Raw genomic sequence first — 16,915 nt, 5'->3', positions numbered from 1 at the left:
GGTCAATTCGCTGCCGGCGGCGCGGGCGGGGCGAAGGTGGCGCGGTGGAGAGAGTGTGACGCGAGCGCTCGAGTGTGCGGCGCGCGGAAGCAGGCGCACGAAATACACAACGCGCGATGACGATTCAAACCGCGCGTCCAACTCTATATACCACACGCGCCTAACTCTATTTGCCGCGCATGCTTGTTGCGCGTCCGCTAAAACTCTTATATCGATTGCGTGCACTAAAAAACAAATTTATAACAGGGCGCTTATTTAGCGCGACTGTTAGAGATGCTATCACGCCAAAATTATGGCCGGCATAACCAAAGGCGCTATTTTTGGCCTAAAAGCGCCCTTGGGCTAACCCTCCTCTCTCTCTCTCACACACAACAGCTGACCCTGTCCCCTGCGGCCCTCATCCCGACGCCGCGGCTCCGGGGGCTCCCGATCGAGGCCCGGATCGCTGGAATCCGTGCGGCGCCGAGGTCGCGTGGGGTGCGAATTGGAAGCAGCGAGCTGTACTTCCGGACCCGAAAAGCGGGCAGTTCCGGGGTAAGGTTTGGCTCGCCATCTCTTGTTTCGTGCCGGAGCTTGATTTGGTCCTGGATGCGGTTTGGTGCTTCGGGTTCCTTTGGTTTAGGTCGCTGTTGAGGGTTCGATTTGGTCTGGGCAAGGGTCTATTCGGAGCGAAGTCTGACCCTGCAAGGATTATTTTGTGTGTTCTTTCAGGGATTAGGGTGTTCCTCCTCGTGGATTTTGTGTTTTTCTTGCTGTATCGTATCGATTTTATGCTTGCGTGCTGGCAGTTGTGGCAATTGTATAGCTTGCAGGATGAAGACGAAAACTTTAGCTTATTGTCACTTCTAATCTCCGTTGGGTTCTCTCTGCAGGCAATCGCCTTTGGGTGGACTGTGTGAGGGAGAAAGGGAAGAGCGGAAAGGTTGCGGAGCTCAGGCTTTGGTTATCTGAGAATGATGGAAGCGGGCAAGTTCCCCGGGATAATTGGTGCCGTAAGCGGCCAGGACGGTGGCGTCAACTTCTGCGACATGGCATACTACCAGAAGCTAGGGGAGGGCTCCACCATGTCCATTGATAGCCTTAACAGCATGCAGACCAGCATGCACGGTGGTTCCATAATGTCTGTGGACAACAGTAGTGTTGGTTCTACTGACTCGCGTACTGGGATGCTTAACCATCCTAGCCACAGGGGAGCTGTTGCTGTGGTCAGCTACTCGGTTGGGAACAGCATTTTCCGTCCTGGGCGGGTGTCTCATGCCTTGAGTGATGATGCGTTGGCACAGGCTTTGATGGACACTAGATTCCCGACTGAGACACTCAAGGATTATGAGGAGTGGACCATTGATTTGGGGAAGCTCCACATGGGATTGCCCTTTGCACAAGGCGCATTTGGGAAGCTATACAGGGGGACCTACAATGGGATGGATGTTGCCATTAAGCTTTTGGAGAGGCCCGAGGCTGACCCCGCACAAGCTCAGCTGCTGGAGCAACAGTTTGTGCAAGAAGTTATGATGCTTGCAGAATTAAGGCATCCAAATATAGTCAAGTTCGTTGGCGCATGCAGGAAGCCAATAGTTTGGTGCATTGTCACAGGGTATGCAAAGGGTGGATCTGTTAGGAATTTCCTGAATAGGAGGCAGAACAGGTCCGTTCCACTGAAGCTGGCAGTGAAGCAGGCACTAGATGTTGCACGTGGCATGGCTTATGTTCATGGCCTTGGGTTCATCCACAGAGATCTTAAGTCAGATAACCTCTTGATTTCTGGTGATAAATCGATCAAGATCGCTGACTTCGGAGTTGCTAGGATTGAAGTGAAGACCGAGGGGATGACACCTGAAACAGGAACATACCGTTGGATGGCTCCGTAAGTTGAACAAACTGCTCTTTATCTTGCTTATTTCTGTTAGTAGTGATGTTACTCTAAATAGGCAATTATGCTTCATTTCCTGACATTGCCATCACTCAAGACCATAGTTCGGATCTAATTATACCTTCTTTTGGGAGATGGGCAAGAACCAATTGGTAGCCAACCAATTGATAGCCAATTTTCTAGACTTGCCAACAATTGGCATCAAACCAACTAGGCTTGTATTACCTGGTGGTACATCTCAGCCAGGAATATTTGGTTGGTCTTAACTACAGGATATTTCAAACTGATTTTGTTCATAATATTCTACTACTATGAGATAAATAGAATGTTACTATGGTTTGCTTTAGGTTATTCTCTTATTGCTTTGACCTTGTCATTCTCTCATTAGCTCTTGATGCAAAACTAAGCTATCATTCTAATCCACTTTTAGGGAGGGGAATGGCCGCTGCAGGGTAATTTTATCTGTACATCTGAATTTAGTCACTAGACATGTAAAACTTATTTGCTAGACTAGCAAAAAGGCCCGTGCATTGCAACGAGGTTCAAATCAAGCTACTGAGATCATATAATGTATAGCCCACCTTGTTTATTCAAAATCAAATAAAACTGGCCGCTGGTTGCACTTAACAATTATTCATGCTAATATAATACATTTAGTTGATGGCTTACATGAGACAAGCTTTAGAGACAACATTTTATTCCAAAAATCTTAGTTTAAATTTAGCATTTGAAATTTTCATTATTCGTCGCATAAATACAAATTGTGACTCTGTTTTTGTTTGGGATTTTCATTTTAGACTAACAATACATTAACCATTAGATTAGAAATTGTTCTTCTGAAATTAGTATGACATGTGACTGCTCCAGCAGAATACATAAACCAATTTAATTTAAATAACACAACAAACAATTACAAAAAACAGGTGGGCTGCTTAGCCATGTAATCTATGATGTGCCGTGAACTGCACTGCAAATCTCTTGTACGCATATCCTGAAACAAAGGATCATCAATAAACTTTAGTATCTTGGAAGGAGAATTATGGAGGTATATACAATAAAGTAAGTTTAGTAGTGACTTTAGAGCCATTGGTCTATAACTGGCAGGCTCAGTAGTTGGTAAGAAACACCTTTTTTTAGTTAGAGAAAAGGTATGTAAACTCGTAAAGTTAGCGAGTGTTATCAGCTAGCATCATGGCCATCTCTGCTTGCATCCATCCCTCGAACATGCTATAATGTAGTACGAAATAAATAATTTTTGATGAACAGAAAGTAAATAATGAGTGAACAAAGGTGTTAAGCATAATAATCAATAAAAAGCATGAAGTTCTTCAGCAAGCCTAGACCTGTCAATGTAAATGTATGAAATTCTGTCTACACACTTTGCATACCATTCTCTGTCTACACATTTTGCATACCATTCTCTGTGTCATCCCGTCTCACCTACACTGTTCTGTACCCTGCCAATATCCTATCCATCAAAATTTTTCCCATGACAATATCTAGCCCTCTGTTGTTAGATGGCTAAAAAATCAACTTGGCTAAGCCCTCAACGGTGCTGGTCTGCATAGCAAGAACATGATGGTGCTTGACAACATTCAAAGTTGGACATTGGGTCGCACAATGCCTCTGATTCAGAACAGAGCGATGGTGGTACCGTGAGCGCGGTGCTCGTGTTGCCCATGGTGCACATACCTCAACATGTAGGTATAGAACTATAAATATCCTGATTTGCTGGCATCGCTATCGTCGACAGTGTCATCGATTATGTGCCAAAGCTAGCAGGTCTCATCTACCACTGCTACTACGGCGACCGCGAGTCCGCGGCTACATGCATACTACATGGCCAGTAGTCCCGCACTACAATACATCATGCAGTGCTGACCAACAGCAGCACATGTGTGAATAAATTAGGGTAGGATCTGGGAGGCGTGATTTACATCCAGAACAAACGCGCCGCCACTTAGATCGAAGTTAGTGATTGGAGTTTGGAGATTTTTTTGTTGTGTAGCTGAGGGGAGGAGGATTGCTAGTCGTATGGAACGAACAGGAATCAGACTTTTGATCTTAATTGTGCAGCCCAAAATCCACGGACGTTGAAGTCATGCATGAGCAGCAGAAGCACCTTGCAGGAAACTACTTGTGAGCACCATGCTGTCATGGGCCATCGGCTACGGCCATGCCCCACACTCTTTCGGCTTGGGATCTCCTTCCCCGAAGAGAAGGTCCGCCAGATCAGAAACCACTCCTTAGAAGAGCCGGCGTCCAGTTGTCGGTCCAGACCTAGGCTTAGGCGGCCAACTACGCTACAGCCCCTTTATAAAAATCCATAATCTCGTCTACAACTCCAAAGAAAGAGCCACCAAGGAGGGTTGTGGTCGTCTCCGCCGGCTCATCGCCTCGATGGCCTGGAGCAACCGTCCGTGGCTTGCCGCCGCTGCTCGCTGTCGTCTGTGCACCACCGCTCTCCCCACTGCGCTGCGTCTTCACCTGAGGCCCTCCGTGTCCGCGGCGATTCCGTGACCAACACCCACCTCCTATCTTCTTCCTCGTGCACGGGAACAGGCCGTCCCAAATATTTCCTCCATCTGGCTGACGAGCTGGGCGCCTCCTCGTCCCTGACCTCTGGGCGCCGCCTCCCCTCGTGTTTGATCTCGATGGATGTCAACTCGGTCCCATCTCGTGTCCTTGATCAACTGCTTTTTCCTGTTTGTGTGGAGACCTTTTACGTACCAAAACGCTTCCTCCTGATTAACAGGAACAACGGAAAATCGACTTAGTACAAGTACGTACAAAGACGCTTCCTCCTGATTAACTGGAACAACGGAAAACCGAAGAGAACTATGAAAGGTTTGTCCCTTCTTTATTAATGAGCGTTCCTTCTCCAGGTCCAGCCCCACCACTTTCCTTTCCTTACTCATTATTCCTTTCCTTATTTCCAGCCCCACCAGCATAGGACGCAACGAATCCACGCAGCACTCATTTCTTTCCTTATTCCTTTCCTTATTTCTCGCACGTCTTCCTTATTTCTTTGTATCAATCCTTTCCTTCCTTTGTTGCTTATTACTCCCTCCGTCCCAAAATACAAGATGTTTTTTGACACTAAAATAGTGTCAAAAAACGTCTTACATTTTGGGACGGAGGGAGTAATTCCTAAGATGGCTCCTTGATACCATTGAAATTAAAACATATATAAATCGAAAGAATTCTATTTAAGAGGGTGAGGTGGGATAAATCGAAAGATGGCTCCTTGATACCCTGGTGATGGGCCGGCCCATAGTCTCCATCCATCCAGTACGTCCATCTAGATTTTATCTCTATTGAAGAATAAAAGTGCTACCCGGTGGACTGGTTATCGTGCGCGTTGTCAACAGGGTGGTCCTGAGTTCAAATCACAGCCGTGCGAATTAATTTTTTGTGCGGAAGCACATGTAAGGTTTACCTATTATTAAGGGGTGACGGAAGAAAAACAAAAAACCTACCTCCTTTCAAATCTCAGCCGTCAATCTTTATGATTAACGTAAAATCGACGGATGTAAAAGGATAACGTATGGAGAAGTATGAAAGCCTCCGTCCTTTATTATTAGGTATAGATATAGATATAGATATAGATATGTAAGACTTATTTGGCTTTCTTGCCTTAAGCCATTATCTCCTGTTTGGTTGACCAGCTATGGTTGTTCAATCCTGTACACTCTTGCTGCTATTACCCAGTTTTTTAAGTTTTTCCAAGAGTGGAGATCCATTTCTGGAAGACACTAAAATGTTAAATGCAGGTCCTGTATAAAAAGGTGAGTTAGCAGTATCTGATCAAATAACTCAACTCTGTAGACATAGTTTCTTCTGTGACCAAAATTTCCTCTTTTGGTCTTTCAGAAGTCACCTTAACTTGTGTATTATCATGCTTGTTTTGTTCGCAGGATTATACTATCTTCCCCTAACAATGGAACAAAAATCCTGTGAAACTTTGTTTATTTCCCTCTGCATAGTCCCATAGTTTCAGACTGAAAATCTGCCAGACCCCGTGACCAAGACTATATGAATCTAGCAGAGGAAATCATATGGGAAGCCGAGATTGGCGCTTGGAACCAACCACACTGCCAATTGCCATCTCCTCTCGAAGAGCCTGGAATCGTTGGTTCATCAATCCCCATCAGGAACCACATCCGACAAGGGAATCATGATTCCCACACAAGTTCTAGAGGACATGGGTGATGAAATCCCATACAATACAACGAGTCGCTTAACCCCGTAATTTGGATAACCCACTTAACGGTATCAAGAATCTACCCACGACGCACACTTCATAACATAGACGCACTGCGGACGTTTTGGGGTATGAATAAAGTCGGCATCACAACATTACCGCTGCTGCCAATATATTAATATAGCAAAAGCTCATACATGGAGCAAGATAGCAAATTTATTACATTTATAGATCAGATGACCTAACATCTCATCATACATCAGTGGAAACGAAGTAGCGTCTGAGTACGGACAAATTTAATAGCATTTGCGTAAGAGGCTGAAAGATAAACAAGATCTCATCCACGAGGACTCAGGCTGCCACGTGGGACCTCCTATCTACTCGTTGTTGACATCAGTGAAGTCCACGTACTAACCACCAAGTGGATCCATAAAATCCTCTGCAACAAGTTGGTTTGAAAAACAAGGTGACTGCATCATGTACACCGCAGGACTTAAATCATATCTGTTCTAAGTATGCACCCTTCTCAAAGAAGGGTACGTGGTTTTGAGCGGCAAGAACACTACAACTTGTGTCTCTTAGAATAAGGTAAGAGGGCGCGTAAGAACCATCTAGGTTATTATCCTAACCGCCACATCATAACACTATCTTGTATCACCCCCTCGCATCTCTCACTAGGAAGCAGTCCCAAGACATTGGTAAGTTGGTAAGTTTTATAGATTATTGATGGAACTCGTTCTATGTCACTAACAAGTCATTAATGATTAGTTGAAGTTCTATAATCGAGTACAAAATCTCCAAGTCGTCCATAACTGCGGACATTGTTTATAAGGCGTCTCGCCTTGGACACTTAGGCAGTAAGGCGCCTGCCAGCGCCTTACAATTATGCCCACTTTAAGCGCTTAGGCGTCAGGGCACTTGGTGCTTGCCTTAGGCCGCCTTACTGCCTTATGAACAATGGCGGACATGGCTATTCAAATAAATTTATCCCTTTAGGGGTGCACCAAGTTACTCATACGTTCGATCATCCCTTGATGCATGCGGGTAGCACACCTCACGTGGTGAGCCAGTGGAGGTGATTGACTCGACACTTTCCCTTCGCTGCGGACAAATCCAAGAAGCCACCCAAACTGAGTTGTACCCGAATTGAGAGTCTGGCCATAGCTTCGAGTTGGACCTAGACGGTGTGAGCGAGAATAGGGATCGGCTAGGTCGCAGGCTGACCGCCTGCCGCGCCACATTCCTATATGTATGTATCGTACCATTCATCATTGCCATCGTAACAAAGATCGAAAACATGCAAATGCAACTATGTGTATGCCAAATGGATAGCCTGAACTAGGTGTGGCCCTTGGATAGGTCTAGTAAGGTAGTGGGCCAAGTGTCAGCGCTCCGGGGGGCGTGGTCTCCTGGGCATGTTAACATGGCCGACCTGAACGTTGTGGCAGCCCAAGGGGTGCGGATGACTCGGTAGGTTGGGGCTTCGGGTAAGCTCACGGACCCGAGCACCCCCCCCCCCCCCCCCCCCCCCCCGAGTACCCTTCTCCCGAGTGCTCTGCTGGTCGAGCACCCAAGCGGGTCTTAGTCAGGCTATGCATCAGATAGGCATCAAAAGACTACTATAGCATTGTTAACCCTAATGAAAGCAAGTGAGCGAAGCATGGGTATGATCAAGGGGTTTTACTTGCTTGTTGGCTCAACAGCCTGGTCGTGGGCAAGGTCCTCGGAAGTGGGGTCACAACTGTCGTCAGCAACTTAGGTACCCGAGTCTATCGTGAAGAAGCACACCTGTCATAGAAGGAAAATAAAACGACCAAAAGCTTCAATGCAATGCTCAAGCAATTATGACGCGTGCCATTTGAAAAAAGTTGTACTGCCCTACAACTACGCTACTCAAATTATAAAGAGCTGGAAATCATAATGCAATCGGTTTCCAAAACAACCCCATATGCAATTTGGAGTTAAAATTGAATTAATACTAAACAGGAGGTTAAAGTTGTTTAATAATGCATGAAAATGGCATAAATGGTGTCTGCATTTTTTATCAAAAAAATATTATTTATATTTTTCTGAGGTATAATTATTTAATTAGGATTTATGCAAATTATTAACGCATTAATGACATTTAATTAAATGCATGCATTTTGAAGTGCTCAAATCTGTAAACAGGGGACAGATTTGAGATCTACAAATGAACTTATCATATGTATTAAACATATTTCGTATGGATTTGATTGATTTTGGAAAAAATTAAATTGCAAAAGAAGAGAACAAAAGGAACCAACATTAATGACCTTTGGTGGACAAGAACTTACATGTGAGTAAATTAGGATGTCTTGATGGGCTTGGCACTTTGAGCTTCAAATTACAATTTAGTTTGGTGTCACTAAAAAAACTAAGACCTAGAGGCAGCCCAATTTAAGCAAGATCTAGACATCCAGTAGACCTGTGGGTATGGTGACGGGTTAAGGCCCAAAATGAACAAGTCTTTTTGCTAGCTCAACCTGGGCCTAGCCTACACAAAAAGGGCAGCCCGATGCACGTAGCTCCTACTTGTGTAGGGTCCGGGGAAGGGTCCAACCTTGGCCTAGCCTAGGGCAACCTTTTTTTTTATCTAAGTGGGAAAGTTGTTAAGCAACATAGAAGGAAATTAATTATACTTCATGCAAAGCACTCATGAATCACAATCATCAAGTACTCCTTTACCAAGTCAACCCATTGTTAGCTACAGCTACAACATATGGCCCCCTAAGTTGGTTTTGCTATTATTTTAAATGATGCATCTTGTCGTAACTATTTTCATTGTTTACGGATTTAAATAAACACTTGATCAAAGTTCAGGGGTAATATACTCTTACCATAGCAACATGTACTTTTTCAAAGCAAAGTCGAGCTATTGGTGGAATTTCTATCTCGTTTTATCTAACCAGATGTCTTAGGCTTCGCTCTAGCCTACGACATGACCTTAGCTAACACCCTCTTTAAAAAGAGAGAATCACATCTAGTGACTTTTAGTAGTGGTCAACAATCTAGCTAGATTCATTTTGTCTTCTTGAGAAGAGAAGATGGGCGTGCTTGCCTAGATTGTAAGGTGATACTTGGAGAGAGTGTTGTCCATCAACATAAGCTTGTGGTGGCAGACTTCCGCTTTTGGATTCTTGTCCAACGGGATAAGTGTGCCAATGTCACTAGAATGAAGTGGTGGAACCTCAAGGGGAGAGGCAACTCAGGCTTTCAAGGAGAGGGTTTTTAAGGAGGGTCCTTGGGAGGAAGGAGGTGATTCAAACAATATGTGGATGAAGATGGCGATTTGCATTCGTAAGGTGGCTTTAGAGGAGTTTGGAGTGACCAGGGGAAGTAGAAGCGAAGCTAAAGATACCCGGTGGTGGAACGATGTTGTCCAGAAGGCTATTAAGGAGAAGAAAGACTGTTCTGGACAACTACACATGGATAGGAGTGTAGACAACATAGAGAAGTACAAGGTGGCAATGAAGGCTGCAAATTGAGCTGTGGGTGTAGCAATGGATCAGGCGTTTGAGGGCCTCTATCGGCGCTTAGACACGAAGGAAGGCGGAATGGACATCTATAAGATGGTCAAGATTCAAGAGAGGAAGAGGAGGGATGTCAACCAAGTCAAATGCATCAAGGAAGGAGCAGATCAACTCAAGGAAGAGGAAATTAAGCATAGATGGCGGGAGTACTTCGACAAGCCATTCAATGGAGAAAATGGGAGCTCTACCATTGAGCGGGACAACTCCTTTGACGATACCAACAGGTGTTTTGTGTGAAGAATTCAGGAGTCTGAGGTCAGGGAGGCTTTGAAAAGGATGAAAGTAGGCAAGGCGATGGGCCTTGACTGTATCCCCACTGAGGTGTGGAGAGGCCTCGGAGACAGCGATAGCATGGCTAACTAAGCTTTTCAACATCATTTTTCAGGTGAACAAAATGCCAAAAGAATGGAGACGGAGTGTATTAGTACCAATCTTTAAGAACAAGGGGATGTTTAAAGTTGTACTAATTATCGTGGAATTAAGTCGATGAGCCATACAATGAAGCTATTGGAGAGCCATTGAGCACCGCTCAAGAAGAATGACAAGCGTGACCAAAAATCAGTTTGGTTTCATGCCTGGGAGGCCGACCGTGGAAGCCATTTTGTTGGAACGACAACTTATGGAGAGATACATGGAGCAAAAGGACTTGCATATGGTGTTCATTGACTTGGAAAAGGCCTATGCTAAGATACCGCGGAATGTCGTGGTGGGCCATGGAGAAACACAAAGTCCCAACAAAGTACATTACCCTCATCAAGGACATGTACGATAATGTTATGATAGGTGTTCAAATAAGTGATGGTGACAGTCATGACTTACCAATTAAAATAGGAATGCACCAAGGGTCAGCTCTGAGCCTTTATCCTTTTGCTTCGTGACGGATGAGGTGACAAGGGATATGTTTTTAAGGTGGTAAGGCGACCTAAGGCGAGCACCACCCGCTCTAGCGCCTAGGCAACGCCTAAGCGCCTAAGGCGGGCGTATTTGTAAGGCGCTGCCAGGGCGGGATATACAAGGAGATATTCCATGGTGTATGCTCTTTGCAGATGATGTGGTGCTAGTCAATGATAGTTGGACGACAGTTAATAGAAAGTTAGAGCTATGGAGACAAACATTAGAATCGAAAGGTTTTAGGCTTAGTAGAACTAACATAATATATGAGGTGCGGTTTCAGTACTACTAGGCACGAGGAGGAGGTAAGCCTTGATGGGCAGGTGATACCTCAGAAGACACCTTTCGATATCTGGGGTCAATGCTGCAGATGTATGGTAATATCAATGAAGATGTGAGCCATTGAATCAAAGCCGGATGGATGAAATGGTGCCAAGCTTCTGGCGTTCTCTGTGACCAGAGAGTGCCACAAAGCTAAAAGGCAGGTTCTATAGGATGGCAATTCGACCCGAAATGTTGTATGGCGCTGAGTGTTACCCGACTAAAAGACGACATCTTCAACACTTAGGTGTAGCGGAGATGCGCATGTTGAGATGGATGTGGGGCCACATAAGAAAGGACCGGGTCTGGACTGATGATACACGTGAGAGAGTTGGGGTAGCACCTGTTGAAGAGAAGCTTGTCCAACATCGTCTAAGATGGTTTTGACATATACAGTGTAGGCCTCCAAAAGCTCCAGTGCATAGCGGAAGGTTAAAGCATGCTGATAATGTCAAGAGAGGTCGGGGTAGACCAAACTTCACATGGAAGGAGTCCGTAAAGAGAGATTTGAAGGACTGGAATATCACCAAAGAACTAGCCATGGACAGGGGCGTGTGGAAGTTAGCTATCCACGTGCCAGAACCATGAGCTGGTTTCGAGATCTTATGGGTTTCAGCTCTAGCCTATCCCAACTTGTTTGGGACTAAAGGGTTAGTTGTTGTTGTTGATTACTATACCAGAGCAGCTAGGGAGCAAACTTGACTTTGTTCTGCTCTTGTTTGCACTGAAAACCTAGCTAGAGAGTGGGCTTATGCTCAGCTTGTACCATGCTCGAGCTGAATTCAAGTCATAATAAATAAATGAAGATCCTTAGAAACATTTCAGTATGAGTTGAATTATGGGGGTAGTATTCGTACATAGTTGGTACTTGGAAGTGAGAAATTATTGTAACGGCCAAACTGGTAAAACCAATAAAACTAATCCATGAACTACCCGAAAAGATTATTGATTAGTTCTTTCATAGTGCTAACAAATTTCTTCTATAGAAAATTATAGGTCTTAACTAGGTTTCCATTTATTGAACAACACGAGATTGCATAACTGGGACGAGACAACCATGCACGCTAAACTTATATGCTTATTTCATATGTGCAAAAATGTCTAGATTTCCTTAACAGACTCCGCTGTCCAGCCTAGGCTCAACCTTAGCTTGCTTTTAAATCAAGACCAAGTTGGAGAAGTGCTCAAGCTTGTTATTTTTCGAGTCTCTTGCTGGCAAGCCTTTAGTTTTTTCTTTGTGCAGTTCTAAGCATATCAAAGTGGGCATCCTGATATACCAGAACTCCGGTGGCAACATGTTTTTGATAATAAACTTGCATAATAGCAAGAGACTGACTATGGTACATATGTATGTAAATTAGACTTTACATGCATTTTCACACCCTCCTTTAAGTATCCTACAAATATGAGCGATGGGGAGTGGGGGAAACAGTGAGAAAAACTTACTGAAAGTTGTATGTACCATAGCCATGTCCAAAAGCAACCATCAGTTGCTCTATATAATAATCTGACTATGTAGCTCAGCTAAGTTCTTTGAGCAAACTACCTGGGAACTCCTGAACTGGTATAAAAAGTGAACAGCATGCATTTAGTAGCGATAATATGTCTATGCAGGTGCACTCCTTTTTGCATCTCATACTAAAATCATGTTTGCATGTAGTTTAAAATTCTCTTCTTCGTTGGAACTTGTCTTGAATTTTGAAAAGCTTTTAAGTACTCCCTCCATGCTTGAAAAGAAGGCCTGCAAGTTTTTTCTGAAGTCAAACAGTGCAAAGTCTAACCACGTTTATAGGAAAACTATCAACAACTACAAGCATGGAGGTAGTACCATTTTTACTAATCAGAGCATTGCAGTGCTAATCTGATCTCGATGAAATAACATGTTAGTGGTTGTTATCCTTAGCGTCAAATTCGTTCCTCTAATGTTCATGTGGAAATTTAGCACCGTGTTAAAATTATTGTAACGGCCAAACTGGTAAAACCAATAAAACTAATCCATGAACTACCCGAAAAGATTATTGATTAGTTCTTTCATAGTGCTAACAAATTTCTTCTATAGAAAATTATAGGTCTTAACTAGGTTTCCATTTATTGAACAACACAAGATTGCATAACTGGGACGAGACAACCATGCACGCTAAACTTATATGCTTATTTCATATGTGCAAAAATGTCTAGATTTCCTTAACAGACCCCGCTGTCCAGCCTAGGCTCAACCTTAGCTTGTTTTTAAATCAAGACCAAGTTGGAGAAGTGCTCAAGCTTGTTATTTTTCGAGTCTCTTGCTGGCAAGCCTTTAGTTTTTTCTTTGTGCAGTTCTAAGCATATCAAAGTGGGCTTCCTGATATACCAGAACTCCGGTGGCAACATGTTTTTGATAATAAACTTGCATAATAGCAAGAGACTGACTATGGTACATATGTATGTAAATTAGATTTTACATGCATTTTCACACCCTCCTTTAAGTATCCTACAAATATGAGCGATGGGGAGTGGGGGAAACAGTGAGAAAAACTTACTGAAAGTTGTATGTACCATAGCCATGTCCAAAAGCAACCATCAGTTGCTCTATATAATAATCTGACTATGTAGCTCAGCTAAGTTCTTTGAGCAAACTACCTGGGAACTCCTGAACTGGTATAAAAAGTGAACAGCATGCATTTAGTAGCGATAATATGTCTATGCAGGTGCACTCCTTTTTGCATCTCATACTAAAATCATGTTTGCATGTAGTTTAAAATTCTCTTCTTCGTTGGAACTTGTCTTGAATTTTGAAAAGCTTTTAAGTACTCCCTCCATGCTTGAAAAGAAGGCCTGCAAGTTTTTTCTGAAGTCAAACAGTGCAAAGTCTAACCAAGTTTATAGGAAAACTATCAACAACTACAAGCATGGAGGTAGTACCATTTTTACTAATCAGAGCATTGCAGTGCTAATCTGATCTCGATGAAATAACATGTTAGTGGTTGTTATCCTTAGCGTCAAATTCGTTCCTCTAATGTTCTTTGGACCCATCCCATTGGACCATTGTATTCTCAAGGAAATGTGAAATTAATACTTATGGTGTTCCTGAGATTCTGCATGACCCTGCTCCAACTATATAGCTTTGTGCAATACTGCAATTGGATGAACTATTTCTTATTGTGTAATATTTTGCTAATTTGGATGTGCTAATTTATTCTGGATGAACTATTTCTTATTGTTTATTGTTCTTATTTTGGGGTTGCAGTGAGATGATCCAGCACAGACCATACAATCAGAAAGTTGATGTCTACAGTTTTGGCATTGTCCTGTGGGAGCTAATAACCGGGACCCTTCCTTTTCCAAACATGACAGCAGTGCAAGCTGCATTTGCTGTGGTGAACAAGGGTGTCCGCCCAGCCATACCCCATGACTGCCTACCTGCCCTTGGGGAGATCATGACAAGGTGCTGGGATGCAAACCCCGATGTCCGCCCCCCTTTTACCGATGTTGTGAGAATGCTGGAGCGTGTGGAGATGGAGGTCCTGAAAAATGTCCGCAAGGCCAGATTCCGGTGTTGCATCTCCCAACCCATGACCTTAGACTAAAGCAGGCAGAATCCAGGAGAAGAGAAAGCAATCTGGAGAGAAGTTAAATCCCATGTATTTATCATATTAATACTTTTGGTACAGAAGCGGAAAAGCCCACCTGAGCATACGTGTGTGCTCGGGCTTCACATATTTATCTTAGACCATACCATAGTCCCTGTCGTCGTCTTAAAACTGTCATTGTACTGGAGACAGGTTTATCCTTAACATTGTCAGAACATTGTCATGCGGTTTCCTCTGGTTGTACCGACGCCATGCTCCTGCTGCTCTGTTCATGTGTTATATAATCATCATCGCCATGCAGGGCATATGCAAAGCTTGAAAGCTTCTTGGTACTCCTATATAGTAGCAAAGCATCGTTGGGCTAGGCCCAAATAGTGCTCACGCACACGTGGCAAAGGATAACCGTTGTAATATTCTCTTTTACCACGCCCCCACGACGCACATTAAATGCAGAACGTGAAGAGGTGGATTGAAATGGCTGTTAGGGGTAGTGCGCCTGAAAAAGCGCAGCCATGTAGGACAGTAAAGAGCCACCCCCACGGCTTCCCCATAAAAAGGAGACCGCGAGGGGCACTCCTCATTCATCCCCTTCTTTTTCAATCTAGTAATTCGCCTCCAATCATCTTCAACCTTGTGCAAGATCAAAGTGCAGGTTCTTCCGCCGCCGCTCCACACCGTCGCTCGCTCCCAAATCTGCCCTCCCCAAAGCAATCATGGCACCCAAGAAGGGCCAAGATAAGCTGGAGAAGGTAGTCAACCCAGAAGCGGAGGCAAGGAAGGAGGAGATGGCAGCGCTGCGGAGGGATAATATCGTCTTTGCGCCGGCCTTGAATCACATCGACATGGTGGAGCAGTACGCATACATGTGGGGGAAGGAGACGACGGCTACACTGCACCCCACGTTCTTCCCGGCACCACCAAATCTGGCGAAGATAAATATCCCTTTATCACCGCATATTTCTATTGCGGGCTTGTTCCTCCCTTCTCTGATTTCTTTTCAGAGATCATGTATACATATGGGTTCCGCCACTTAGACTTCACGCCAAATGCCATGACCTGCATGTCTGTCTTCGCGCATATGTGCGAGAATTTTATTGAAGTAGTGCCCAACATAGCCATCTTCTGACATTACTTCATTCCACGCATTGAGGGAGATGCTCTCTCCAACAGCGTCACCTGGATCCCCAGGAGCAGCACCAAGGAGATTTATCCTGAAGACAACTTGCATCTGAAGTGGAACTAGTGGCGGCTGACTGGTGTTGGATCAAGGACGACAACTTTCCTGATTTCTGCAAACCCCGGAGGAAGAAAGTGGAGCATGACAATGACAAGGACTGGAGCTACCTTGATGCTCGCAATAAGGATTGGAGCTATCTTGATGCTGTAACACCTCGGTAATTAAGCTACAGTAACCACACACTAATGGTGCCATGTCATCGCAATTAATTTTCTAAGCCTCACTTTGATCCAAACTGAATTCAAATTTAAATTTAAAATAAAGTCAAAATTTTATTTGTTCAAACGGTAAAACAAAATTGTTCGTTGGGTTGCAAAAATTCACCAACTAATTGTCATAAATAAACCAGCATAATTTGATTTATTTAACTGCCCCTAACCTATTTAAAACAGTGCCCAAAACAACCTTTTAAATCAATTTGTATTTAAGTAAAATTCAAATTAATTCATTTAATTGTCGAACTTCTTGTGGCAGTACGAAATATTGCACGACATTTATATGGCCAAGTTCCATATTTTGCAAAAATCTTTTGATAGCCTAAATAAATACAAACAGTGACATTTAAAAAAGAATAAAGAAAAAGGAAAAATAAAAGGAAAGAAAAGAGGGAACTCCCCTTGGCCACATGGCCCATCCGGCCGATAGGGCCCACCCCACCCCATCGTCCCTTTCCTGCTACAGGGAGGCAGTGGGGGGGGGGGGGATCATGGCGCTCACCCCCTGGCCATGGCGCCCGAGCCTTGCGTGGCGACCATCGGTGGCCCCTCCCAACCTATATGACCCCTTGCCCCTCTCCCCCAGGCGCCATAACCCTAGTTCCTCCCCCTCACTCCCCCATCTTGCCTTCCCTCGTCTTCCACGCGGTGGAACCGCGCCGCCCCGTCGCCCTCGTCGCCGTACGACCTCACCACCCGGCTACATCGAGCCTCACCGCCCCCACTCGTCAATGGTGGTAGGGGTGGAATTCGAGCCGAGTCGAGCCAGCTTGACTCAACTCGCTAAATCTCGTTTCATTAATGAGCTAGCTCAACTCGACTTGTTACTATAACGAGCTTAAATCCAATATTGGCTCGACTTGTATAACTCGCGAGCTGGCTCGTTTAGCTTGTTAAGCTCGTTAAAGATATGAACATAAAACTTTACGAATACGACAGGAACATATTTGGGAATTTAGCATGTACATATATGGTCATGTATGTGTGAGTCTCCTGGGTGACTAGGCCTTGAGCAGTTGGGCCTTGTGCTTGGACGCAAGCTGTTTAGTGGCTGTTT

General features: G+C 44.3%; 1 protein-coding gene across 2 annotated transcripts; it reads left to right on the top strand.

The window, feature by feature from the left end:
• The first annotated feature begins 299 nt into the window (after positions 1-299).
• LOC125524395 (serine/threonine-protein kinase STY13) lies at positions 300-14,637 on the top strand. Of its 2 annotated transcripts, none has more exons than XM_048689449.2 (3): positions 300-534; positions 873-1,864; positions 14,064-14,637. In XM_048689449.2, the coding sequence occupies exons 2-3, from the start codon at positions 954-956 to the stop codon at positions 14,401-14,403; spliced, it is 1,251 nt and encodes a 416-aa protein (XP_048545406.1). In that variant the 5' UTR covers positions 300-534; positions 873-953; the 3' UTR covers positions 14,404-14,637. The 2 variants fall into 2 exon arrangements, with proteins under 2 accessions (XP_048545406.1, XP_048545407.1); XM_048689450.2 differs by having other exon boundaries at positions 306-539.
• Positions 14,638-16,915: the final 2,278 nt, after the last annotated feature.

Source organism: Triticum urartu, chromosome 7A (assembly GCF_056163025.1).
Source record: "Triticum urartu cultivar PI428250 chromosome 7A, HENAU_Tu73, whole genome shotgun sequence".
Classification (NCBI taxonomy): Eukaryota; Viridiplantae; Streptophyta; class Magnoliopsida; order Poales; family Poaceae; genus Triticum; species Triticum urartu.
Note: the sequence above shows the minus strand (reverse complement) of the source record. Positions and strands in the feature narration are given on the sequence as shown.